Source organism: Ambystoma mexicanum, chromosome 6q, assembly GCF_040938575.1.
Source record: "Ambystoma mexicanum isolate Mex_15411 chromosome 6q, UKY_AmexF1_1, whole genome shotgun sequence".
Taxonomy (NCBI): domain Eukaryota; kingdom Metazoa; phylum Chordata; class Amphibia; order Caudata; family Ambystomatidae; genus Ambystoma; species Ambystoma mexicanum.
The window spans coordinates 1,407,747,989-1,407,760,735 of NC_090937.1; the positions used below are offsets into that span (position 1 = coordinate 1,407,747,989).

The following is a 12,747-nucleotide window of genomic DNA, read 5'->3' on the forward strand; positions in this document are numbered from 1 at the left end:
CGGTAGGCTTTGCGTTCTGTAACGCTCACCTGATTCTCGCAGAGGCGCCGGTCTTGACTGGGCGACTACTGTATCTTCAAAGGTGATGTGTAGCACCCGGTTGGCTCTTTGGGCTGGACCTCTGTGCACTGTATGCCTGACGTGTAGAGTAAGATGTCTGCAGATAGAAAATATGGGGTTAATGAACTGGGGTTATTGGGGTGTCCCTATCTCTTTCCTCTTCTCCTCTCCTGTAGACCCCCAAAGGTTAACGCTCTCACCTTAGGTAAGTGAATGCCGAGCTCTCCATCTGCCTCGGGGCAGGGTGCTGTAACCAGTTTCTTCACTGGATAGGTAGCGCAGGCCTCTTGACTTCAGAGGACTGCTGTCCGTCGTTTACTGCACGAACGGTAAGTTTCGAGTCATTCAAATGTCTTTAAAGTCTTTAGTAATGATGTCTCTTGTTTTGCAGGGTTCCGGCGATGGCGGATGACGGGCTGAAGTGAGTTGAAGATGGAGCCCGTGTGATGAATAGAAGCGCCTGGAAGCACGTAAGTAAGCGCTTGTTGCCTGCTTCACTATGCGCTCTAACTGTCTTTTTATTTTGCAGGTACGAGTTCGGAGCGGCTGCAGGGTGCCGGAATACCCACTGGATTAGATGTGGAAAGGAGTAATGGCACGTGAGTATTAAAGTTCCCCAATGTCTTTAAACGCACCTTGTTTTATCTTTCAGATGCGGGATGCAGCGCCAAATGCCTCCGGAGCGTGCGAAGAGTTGGTAAGCCTTTGCCTTTCAGATGCCGGAATGCTAACCTGTTCTTTCTTGTCTTTATAGGTGTTGCTGAAGACTGGATTCAGGATGGTAAGCCTTTGCCTTTCAGATGCCGGAATGCTAACCTGTTCTTTCTTGTCTTTATAGGTGTTGCTGAAGACTGGATTCAGGATGGTAAGCCTTTTTCCTTAGGCCCAGGACCGGATGCAGAAGACACGATGAGCGTTCTGCTGCAGAGGTTGCAGAATAACGCAAAGCAAGATTCATCCACCGGGTGTGGTTTAAATAGCCTCCTGTAGTGCTTAGGTGTCTCCTTCCACAGCCACGCCTAAGTAAGAAAAGAGTTCCTGGTAAGAAAAGAGTTCCTGCCTTCCAGAAGAGTTCCAGTGTTCTGAATCTAGGGAGTGGCTCCAGCCCCACCCAACAGGAAAAGTAGTTTCAAACAGAAGAGGATCAGAGGCTCAACTGGCAGGCAAGTAAGCAGCATGGTCTGCTGAAGGTAAGTCCACCCAAGCATTATGAGCCCGGCGCTTCCAGCGCTGGGACTGGGCATATTTATGAGCCTGGTGCCACTGGCGCCAGGACTGGGTCCAAAAGGTCCCAATTGGGACTGGTTGGCACTCGGAACCTGGGTTATGGATCTGCTTCCAAGGGAGTTGGGAAAACCCTGACCTTTTGGAAGCAGAGATCATGACAGAGGTTAAGCTGGGAGATGGCCAGTTTCTCCAGGAGCTTGCCCATGAAGGGAGTGATGGAGATTGGGCGATAGTTAGTCGGGCAGGAGGGGTCGGAAGAGGGTTTCTTAAGAAGACGGTGCACAAGGGAGTGCTTAAGGAGGGTGGGAAGACTCCAGAGGCGAAGGAGTGGTTGCAAAAGTCAGCCAGGGCAGGAGCCAGGGAGTCGATGTGGTCCTTGATAGTTTTGGAGGAAAAGGGGTGAACCTGTTTAGACGAGACTTTCATATATCGGACTTGTCTGGAAACCTCGTTAGCAGATAAAAGGGGAAAGGCAGAGAAGGAGGGAGGAGGGGTGGCTGCAGAAGGGCCGGAGGAAGAGTCGGGAAGAGAGGGAGGGAGGTGATAGGAGGAGAGTGAGGACAGGATGTCCTGAGTTTTAGAGATGAAGTGAGAGGCCAGTGCAGTGCAGAGGGCCTGGGAGGGGACAGGATAGGTAGAGACTGCAGCAGGGTTGGCAAGCTCCTTGCAGATTTTAAAGAGTTCGGCCGAATTGTTAGATGCTAAAAATACTACTAAAACAGATATGGCCTAGATGTTATTTACTTGAACTTGTAGATCAATAGTGTCTAAAGTAACTAATTGTCCATACTTTCTCAGTTGAGAGCTGCCGTGGCTCAATCTGGCCTAAAAAAGTGTTAATGGGTCGGCCGAAAGGCAATTAGCCTGTAGTCGCCTCTCTAAGCAAAGGAAAACGGCAAATAAAAATTATAACTTCAGAAGTGGTTAGCTAACGAAGCTCTGCTTTGTTTGAAAATAATGATGGGGCGGCCCAAAGGCCACTTGCCCACAGTCAGCACCCAAAGCAGAGAGACAGCGGAGACCCCGGATAATTATCAGAAGTACTACAATTGCCACCTACCGTGGCTCTGCTTTACTTAAATGTGTTAATGGGGACGGCTCAAAGGCGATTTGCCCGCAGTCACCGCCCAAAGCAGAGAGACAGTAGCGCACCCCAGCATCTTTTTTCCTTCTGAGTGATTTGGTACTTATTTCGCTATCGCGGACAACATGTATGGTCACTGCTTTACTTCTTTCGCAGTCAAGGCTTAAAGCCTATTTATCATCACATATATCAGAAATAAGACTTACCGCTGCACAGTAACCTGTTGGTGCAAAGCAGTATTAGTCAATTATCGGGTAGCTCACGTGAAAAATGCTTGGAGCCCGTCATTGTGACGTGGAGAATAAGAGAGCTACAGAAAATAGACACACAGTATCTGGGGCAGGAAATAATATGCTGCAGTACTCTCACCTTACATGAGCGTTGCTCTTTTCAACATGCCCTTCTAAGAAAGGAGTTCACATGACTCACACATGACTCTGGGCTCACGGCTTGTACGGGCTGCACAGACTGCAGTGACTGCTTTCAACTCAGTCCAACTCCGCTGTGTGCTCTCAGTGGGTTTATATATCCTGGCTCCTCCTTTGTAATAGAGAGCAAAAAAACACTAGTGACTGCATTGACTGCTCTGAACTCAGTCCAAATCTGCTCCACTCCACGGTCTCAGTGGGTTTATATGTCCTGGCTCCTCCTTTGCAATAGAGCAAAAAAATACTAGTGACTGCAATGACTGCTCTCAATTCAGTTCAACTCCACCAGAAAAAGAAACCGTCTGAGGCTGTCACTACGTAAAGGATCATGAGTCTATTTACATTGTATAAGGCTAGTGCGACAAGAACGCTGCCGTCAACACCCTGTTTTCTATTTTGAATTTTTTTTTAATACTCCAAGCCAACTACTAGATGGCAGCCTATACAATGCATGTAGATCTAAGCAGATTCACAAGCTTCAGTTATATAGTTATAGTTGTTACTAGAGTTCCCTACATGTATATTGTTACAGTTTTGCATGGTGCAGGGAAGACTGAAGCAGTAGGGATTTTGATAAGGGTCTACAACTTATAGGAGAGTTTTGTGCAGGAGTTATGGTGGATAAGCAGGGAGGTGTAATGAATGTATGTATGATGATGTACTACAACACAGACAGTTGTGGCCAACCCATGAGGGGCTATTTTTAAACCCACGATTTAGCAGTGGCCGTCGGGGGAGGCATATAGATGGGAGACAAGACAATTGCGAGAATGGGTAGAAAGTGGTACAGAAGTTTTTCTATGTGGCTGTTGTAGTTAAAAAGAAAGAAAATGGAGCCCCCTGTTGGGACTAAATAATATCCATGGTGCTGGTGTGTTTCGGAAGGCCTCAGGACATAGGCCATCTCCTGTGGGAGTATTCCGTCTATGTAATGCAGGTTGCCCAACATAGTCTTTCTTTTCTGCTAGTCTGGGGATAAGGTTGGCGATAAGCAGTGGTCACTCTCTGGTTTGGGCTAAGTGAGCAGCTGTCAGGCCAGGGTTGTAAACACCAGGGCTACATGTTCCTTAATAAAAATGGAATTAGTACAATGATTCACTTGCTTTTTGAATTGTTAGGGGGAAGATTTCTGGAAGGAAAACTGAGATAACGGGTCAGAATAGTTGGACACCAAGGGGAATTACTAGTGGCTAAAAAAGAAATACTAAAGACAGGGATAACCAAGGGCAAGCAAGAATGCGAGGATTAGATTCTGGATTTCATCTTTCCGTAAATAAAAAGCAGATTTGAAAAGTTTGACAATTTCTGAGCACTATGAAACATGATTAACACTCAACATGTGGCAGAGTTGGATATCCGTGTTATTGGCTATACTGCACTGATGATCCCTAATGGGGTTGAAATTTGTTATTTAGTTATCTGCATCCGAGAGAGGTCTTGGGTTGATAAAGCTAAACAAAAGCAGTTCTGCCATAGGAGTCAGCACACTTTTCTTGAGCAAAAACTATGCTTCTGAGCTCATTTGCACACCCACAATGCATTGGTCAGTGGCTAAACTTCCAGTGATTGTTTCTTGGTGGCGTTACGGTGTGTGTGTGTGTGGCTTAGTTGAAATGCCCTGTTCCACTCTCACAGTTTATACACATTTATTATAGTGTGATAGACGTATCCCTATGAGCTCGGTTAAAACCTATAAACCACTGACTTTTGCAAATATTGTATTGCTAAGAACTTTCGACTCATTTCACTTATCTGTCAGAAACGTTTCAAAGATAGCGTCTGGCGCGGGACCTCCCTTTAATTTGAAAATGTGTCTCAATCGTTCCTGGGTTATTAAGTATTAACAAAAAGGTTTTTAGGACCAATCACATTCATGTTTTAATAGGCTAAAGGTTGGTAGTTTGGTGTAAACCCATTCAGTCGTTTTTTGTTTTTTTTAAATTTTAACAGAGAAGGGCGTGGCTCAGCCCAAAAAAGCAACTCGGGCTTTCAAGAAATTAAAAGATGCCTCATTTTTTCATCCATGAAAGCCATTCTCATGGTAAGGGGATGGGGGTCACAAAGACTTCAGAATATATGCTAAAACACCAAACATCACATACATTCTCTCCCCGGTTCGCCATTGACACATAATGTCTGCATGCCATGGTGCATTGCTTAGAAACAAAAGAATAATATTAAATATGACATCTGCAATTACATGAAAAGAAACAAACTTTAGGGTGTCACATTTTGTGAGATCTAGCATAACAAAACCATTGAAACTCAGTGAAAAACCTTTACTTGAAGTGACGATAAGGTGATAATTTTACGCAACAAGTCCCTTGAAATGTTGAATGCTACATCACCGTAACTCTGAGCCCCCACATAGGGTAGTCCATGAGCACACTGATTATATCACTGATATAATCTGGGTCTAAGCCAACTCAACAGGTTAAGCTTTTGCTGCTGAGACCTGCCTGTGAACTGCAAGTGCATGTAGAATCATGGCAATGGCGAAGTCTTCATTCCGAAGGTGGACAAAATGACTACAAATTTCAATTGGGTAATAATAATTGTATACACAAATGTTCGATGCAAATCGCTTACGACAAATTGCTATATAAATGAGATTATCATCATCACAGATGACAACTCATAGCATCACAGATCACATCATCAATGATATCACTGGAAACTACAGCACACTGGTAACATCGCAGGTGCCATCACAGCACACATCTTGGGAACTACCCGTCAGAGTTAAATATTCCCTTGATCGTTTCAAGACATCTGGCAAACATTGTATATAGATGTGTGTGCTAAAATAAATTTTTTTTTTTTTTTTTTTTTTTTATTTTGCTTCTATCAATTCAATGATTTTGCAAAAACAGAAAAAGCAGGCAGTCAGAATTTCTTTTCTAGTCTTTTCTAGTCTTTCTTTGTCAGTTTATTTCAATTTGAAGCAAGAGTTTTGGGCTTTGCAGTTTCCCTTTTAGACTTGAGGTCTGATTGGATTCCACACTGTAATTTATCTGTGGACTTGTTATAGGGGTAATGTAGACACTGAGGGGACACTTTGGGTGGCCTGCCCGAGCCTGACCAAAGGCCATGTGTCTGACAGTTTGCCCATTGGTCACGGCTGAGTTTCAGTGTGTGGCAGTGCCTGTGGCATGGCCGAGGACCATGCCCAAAGCAATGTTGCCACAGGCTATGGCTGTCATTGGTGTGCTTTAATTTATAGTGATGCCAGCAATGATTAAATAACTGATGTCATAAATAATGGCATCAGTGTACTTGTGGTGTGTGCCACTGGTAGGGAATCGGAGTAAAGGTGACACTGCTTCAAACACTTGTCAAATTTCAAGGATTTTGTTGCATTAAACCATCACCTTAATGTCACTTCTAGTGAAGCTTTGAAATGAGTTTCAAGGGTTTTATTACGTTGAACTGTTTTAATTTAACTATCTCATAATTAAAGTGTTTTCACTGACTATATGTATGACTTCAAATACTAGTTAATTACTAGTTAAGATCTTGAGATCAAATTCATTTAAAAGGCTCGGGGGCCTCTGATCCATCCCTCTTCTTTAAATTGTTATGGTGCATTTTCCCCCCACATTTCTCAACTCACTTTTAACTGAAGTGATAAATGTGAATTGTTAGAATCGGCATGAATGGTAAGATTACGTGTTTTATTACTTGCCAGTTGTGCATATTTTAACTGTTATTTTAGAAATTGCAATATTCCTGGTATGGGCACCGAGTTAATATACAAACTGGTGCATGAAAGCATTTACACAAGAAACGCTGACGAACATTGTCACAAGTAATTCAATGCCGTGGTGCCTACATATTACTTGCAGTTATGCACTTCTTTTATAAGTGACTAAACCACCACAGAAATACGGTCGTCTATATAATTGGCAGTTGAGACATGCATAGCAATGACCTAATTATATATTTCCCAAACACATTAAAAGTTGCAGTGAAACAGATTTACATTTGTAAAAAAACATGCATTAAACTGGACTGACTTGAATGGCCAAAATAATATTTAACCATAAGTAATATGTTCAAATAAAGTGTTGAATACTGAATAACAGAGGATGAGGATCATACATAGGATACATGTAGGAAAGGAAGTTAATGACAGGGTGGTAAGTACCTTTCTAACTGAGAGGATTTTAGCTGGACTAAGGACATGCTCTGAGAGATCGAGCCCTTCAATAGTTTCCGTGCAGTCTGAAAGGGGTGCATCCTGAAACAGTAAATTCAATAAACACAGCAAACAAGCCAGGGGCTTTATAACCTCAATTAATAACATTTAAAAGCTGGTTCTGAGCATGCAGGTAACAGTAATGAGCACAGAATTCAGGAGAAAGAATGGCATGCAACCAGAGCACAATAAAAGGAATGGATAATGCTGGGACCACAACACCACTAGTTCAAATGCAAGACATAAGACTTCTGAAAGTGCTTGGATAGAATTTTACGGTATCCAGTTCTGATGTTGCCTAGGAAAAGGTCTCCAGTAGGCAATAATTCCCTAAATGTTCACTCCAACGAATATCAACCACTTTTCACAAATATTCTAGGATTGGAGTAAGAATAGAAAATTGTACCCGTCCAAGAATATGTGGCGGAGGGCTTTTAGGGGTGCAGGGAAAAAAAGTTATCTCCCTGGCAAACTTTTCCCAGGGTACATTATCACTAGGAACCAATTTTACAATTTAAAGTGGTTGTAATGTGTGTCCTAATAACATTGATGCTCATTTTTCACAGGCATGTATATCTAAAATGTTTAAGGGTTATCACATAAGCTACTTAAGACAATTTGTATGAACAAAAATTACAAAAAAAGGACTTCATTTGGACGTGGCTCATTGTATTTTATACATCAGTGCTTCTGCCAGTCTGCTGTTGATGTGTGAAGTTAGATTGGGCTTGTGCCAATCTTCTCCCACCACCCCCGATTGAGTGAAGTCGCAATTTGCAGTATATATCAAAGATATAGGACGAGTGCTTTTACCTTATGGGCCTCTTATTAGTAGGAGCATTGATCCAGCAAATTATTAATAGCAGCTCTTTCTAAGGGCTGGCAGTTGTTATGCATCACTTCACTGCAGTGCTTTTCTTGCATCACTTAGGACAAATGTGCTGGGTGCACTTTATGAAATAATTTCTTGGTCAAGCTCCAATCAGAGTTGCAATATTGTGAGTAATAAAACATGTAATATAGATATTTGTTACAATGCCTTCTTTGAAGGCGCGCCAGAATCATGCTACATAAGGGACGCATCCTACTCCCTCAACCCCCTAAGAAGACACCCTTCCCCCCGCCCCACCATCACAAGCAAGCGATAGTGTGGACGGGGAAAAGGGAAAAAGTCTGACTAGTTTTTATACACATTTTAAGCATCATGAGAACCTTTTCATGCACTATGTCAAGCAAACGGTAAAGAAGCATCTGGTTTACATGCTTGCACTACAAAATTCAAAACCTACATATTTCACTGTAATTAAATAATGATTTGAAAGCTTTAGCAAAATAAAAAAGAAACAGGTTTGTCTGTGACACTTACCTTATAAATAGACACTCTCTGCCAATTAAAGAATAATTTCATAATGGAATTAGCTGGCAAATGTACTGTTCCATAGTTTGACATTCATCACAAGATGCACACTCACCTGAACAAAATTTCTGTCCAGAACTGAACCACAAAGAACCTGGGATTGAGGACCAGCAGTTTTTATGTCTTGTAAATTCTGGTCGCGAATCTAGAAAAGAACCAATAAAGCTGAGGACATAGAAGCACAGAAAATGAGGCAGAAACATACTTTACCAGGTTTACATTAGTGATGCCTAAACAACCCTCGTGTCTTCTCTCCTCTATCCTCCCTACAAAATAGTCTGCTTAAAGTTTTTTTGAAACTTTTGAATGTGAGAAGGTCAGGGGTGGTTCTGCTTTGTAGACCTCTGTCAAAACCCCTGGTATTGAGGGACCTTCACACGACAGGGAACACACAAGGAAATCACCACAGCTGAAGAATGAACCTGAATTTTGAAAAGTAGTAGGATTAAGGTGTATTACCACAGCACCTCAAATCTCTTACTGGGACCAATATGCAGTACAAGACAAACTACTACGAGCATAGTGCAATCCAAGACAGAAGCTACTACAAGCATGGGTGCATCCAGGCAGTAGTGCAGTCTTTAGGACAGATGGCGGGTGAAGGGGAAGACTGAAGAGTTGTGCAGTTTGAACCAGCCCGTCAGTCAGTAATCTCCACCTCTCACCTCCCAAGAAGTAGGGAAGAGGGTGACTTACATCCTGTGGCATGCATGCTCGGGGTGACCAATGAGATAATGGTCAGTGAAGACACCATTCTGCTAACTTGAAGGTTTGTAATTGAAGAATCTGCAGAACATAGATAACCATTCTTCGAGAATGTGATAATTTACCAAGATCTTGGAGAACATATCCCATGTGACTGCCACCCATGTATTACAGGAGAGTAGAAAGATCGAGCAGTAATCGCTTGTTAGGGAGAATTCTCTTATTGTAAGGCTAATTTCCCAAACCTAGTGAGTCCCCCAGCAGCGTTGCTGGATTTTTTGGGGTTTGTTTTTTTCCTCCTGCTAAGAGTGAGACTCTTTTCCTCCCACTCTAAGGCATGATTTGAGATATGTCTTTGACTTGTTATGTGCTTCTGGGCTATGGGGTTTTCTTAAAACTCCATAGGGTATCATCTATTTTTTGTGTATGTGTTACACAGCACCCTCAGTGCAGTAACACAGGGATCATAATGACCCCCAAACATAGACTCCATACTGACTACTGTCTCCCAGGGCATGTAAAGTCACCATTGACTTTACTAGTCCTAAATTGTGAACATAACCAGTACAAACCATCATATTGTGGAAGTACTGGAAGGGGTTAATTATATTGCCCCTGGGTCTGTTTTCAAGGTGGCACTGTCCAGTCCCCCCTTGTCGAGTTTCTGGCTGGTGGCAGTGGTTACCACGCAAAATAGTCCACCGGAATATTTCCTATGCGATTTTCCCATTGATTTTAAACGCACTTTTTGGTGCAATGTTAAAGATACCGCTGGTTAATTTAATTAATATTAAATCAACGGTTGGGTCTTTTTGTCAGAACTCTTTTCTAAAATGGCGTTCGTGTCCGTCTCTGTAACTCTAACCACGGTCGAGTCCTTTGTTCCACTTTTTGGCGGGCTTCTCCACAGAAGCCCTCCAAATGGTGCCACACACTCTGAGTTCCACAGGATGGGTGAGGAGGGGAATTGCCACCCTGGACTGCGTTGCCTTAGCAACTCAAGTCACACTCTATTCTGATTGGCCCAGTGGTGAGCTGCCCGGCTCACCACTTAGCATGTGTGAGTGACAGCTAGGCTGTTGAATGGGGGTTTTTCTGCATAAAAGCAGGGCCTTTGGGACAGGAACTTCAGAAGTCGCCACAGGACCTAAGAATCCGAAGAGGGAAGAAGCTGAGCCATCTGCAACAACGACATCACCGGTGGAGCCCTGCTGCAACGACCTCACCACTTTCCTGACGACAAGAGGAGATCTTCTGCTGGAAGAGTCTTCTCCCTCTGAGCTGGTCCGATCAACCAGCTCGCCCCTTTCGCCTTCCAAAGACGTCTCGTGGTCGAATCGCCCGTGCCAAGCACCCTGGCGGCCGGATAGCCAAGCTTCACCACTTTGACCTCGAATAAAAGGAACGCACCTTTTACTGACGAACTCCGCGGCTGGTTTCATCCCTGTGCAGTGCAACGACTCCAAGTTTCCTCCTCAACGAGATCCTCTCTTCCCCTGGTCGAAACAACGAACTGCAACCACTGCCAGGAACAACTGCCACCACTGGAGCTTCCTCTCTCTTAAAGGTAGTGTCCTGCCTGGCTTCCCTTTCTTCGGTTTGCCCAAGGTGACCCTCAAATCCTTGGCTCTCCAACTTGGTTCGCCCCAGACCTTCTAACTTTACCTTCTTGAATCGCCCCAACCACTTTTGAACATTCTGCAAAGACTTTTAGTCCATTTTAAACCGTGTGATCCTTGGAACATTTCGCTTTGCTCCATTTAAAGTGGGCCTGGCCTATGAACTTTGGCTCTACAGTGTATACTGCCTTTATTCCCTTGCTGAGAACTCCTAAACGTGTTGGGACCTGTTTTATTTCTATGCTTTGCCTTTTTCTCTCCCTTTAATTTAACTATTGGAGTGCCATCTAGGTTGCACGCTCAAATTTGTTTTAACAAATCGTGGTGTTTTAACTCTGACTAGTCTAATAGTTATCAAGGGAGGTGTGTATACTTTACCTGACTGTGTTTTAACTTGCTTTTGATTTAGAGTGCTAGTATATTGCCTAAAGTGTGTTTTAAATAAAAAATTATATACTTTTTATACAAAGCTCTGGTCAGTGTTTGTTTGCTCTACTGTGTTTTTAGCCCTATTGTGTATATTCTATATACTGCCCTACTCTTCTTGAGAGAAGTCGGACTGCTCAGCCACAGCTACCAGGTAAATCTGGGTGGTACAGACGGATACAATTGGGTTTTCTGCTTACTCCTGTAGTCAATCTTTTTGCAGTGTTCCCCGAGGGAACTGCACAGGATTCTGCCTAACACCGCTTTAGCAAAACTGTATGGTGAAAGGAGGGGAATACATGGAGTTTTACATTAAAGACCTGCAATTCATGGGAAATGTGGCAGCGTAAACAGTTGAGTGGAATCACGTAAGCAAGAAGAGACAGAGAAGAGAAACATAAGATTGGAGATGCAGCTTTGACAGCCTGGCTTCACATAATCAACAGCAGATACTACACAAAATACACAGGTCTACAAAGAGTAGACCGAAGAGATGCAAGAGAGAATTACATTAGACTGGTGACACAAGTTTGTTGTTGGAACTGCCCCTCTGTGCTGCAGAATTATCTTGCTACAAAGGACTTCCTTTCCTTCTAACTCTAAATCCTCACCTGAAATGCCTGCAGCCTTGTGGTACTCACGCTAAATCTTCCTAGACACATGAAACCCACCAGACCTGAAATGGGATTCTCTGCCGCCGGGATGGTACCAGAGTAGCAAGGTGCTGAAATTCCATGCCTAGCTGCTCCTTTGTGCGGCATTCTAGCTCAGTGTTCCACAACTCCTCCTCCTAGTGGGATCATCCTGCTGCCTATGCTGAAGCCCCTTGTCTGAAGTGGTTCCCCCTGTAATCGGTATTAAGGGTTCACCTGTGTGTTTTCCTTCTGCTTTAATGCACTAATTTTGTGGTTGGCTGAAAGTGGTCCCTCCAGGATGGCTGATATAGTTATGCACATCCAGACACCTCTCATTGCTATGTATTGGTATTTGTATTTGGGTGTCATATAGTACGAAACTAGCTAGGAGACCTGGGAGTGCTGTGCATGCTGTTGGGTGTAACATATGAAGTAAAAGGCAGGGTTGTGATGCAGGAATTCAAGGCGTGTGGGGCCAATTTATGGACTGAAGAGTAATGCCTGGAGTTCCTTCCTGAACTTCAAGAGCACTGACATTATTGAGAGAGTGGAAGGCCCAACGCCGTGGGTTTCTCCGATCGTGGTCGCCCCAAAGCCCAAACAGCTGGGAGCAGTCCGCATCTGCGTGGACATGAGGTTGCCAAACATGGTGATCAAAAGGGAACGTCATCTCACGCCCACCCTAGATGACATTGTCGGCGAACTACAGGGGGCGAGAGTCTTTTCTAAACTGGATCTGAGGTCCGGCTACCATCAACTGGAGCTCCACCCCAAGTCAAGATACATTACCACCTTTACGACTCACGAGGGGCTATACCAATTTAAGAGGCTCAGCTTCGGGGTCTCTTCTGCATCGGAAGTTTTCCAGAACGCCATTAGGGGAGCCCTGTCGGGGCTAAAAGGCGTGATCAACATGTCGGACGACATACTGGTATTCGCAAGGTCAGA

The 12,747-nt window shown here is 43.7% G+C and overlaps 1 protein-coding gene across 17 annotated transcripts in view; it reads right to left on the reverse strand.

Annotated features, from left to right (window-relative positions):
* The window catches only part of LOC138516732 (alpha-adducin-like), a 1,440,750-nt gene that overhangs the window by 397,687 nt on the left and 1,030,316 nt on the right, over positions 1-12,747 (reverse strand). For 9 of the 17 annotated variants that reach the window (XM_069632078.1, XM_069632077.1, XM_069632081.1 and 6 more), the window contains exon 12: positions 8,470-8,559. In XM_069632078.1, the coding sequence (XP_069488179.1) occupies positions 8,470-8,559 (90 nt within the window). Of the gene's footprint in view, positions 1-6,946; positions 7,040-8,363; positions 8,382-8,469; positions 8,560-12,747 lie in introns of all 17 variants that reach the window. The other 8 variants (XM_069632071.1, XM_069632074.1, XM_069632070.1 and 5 more) reach the window with 2 other exon arrangements.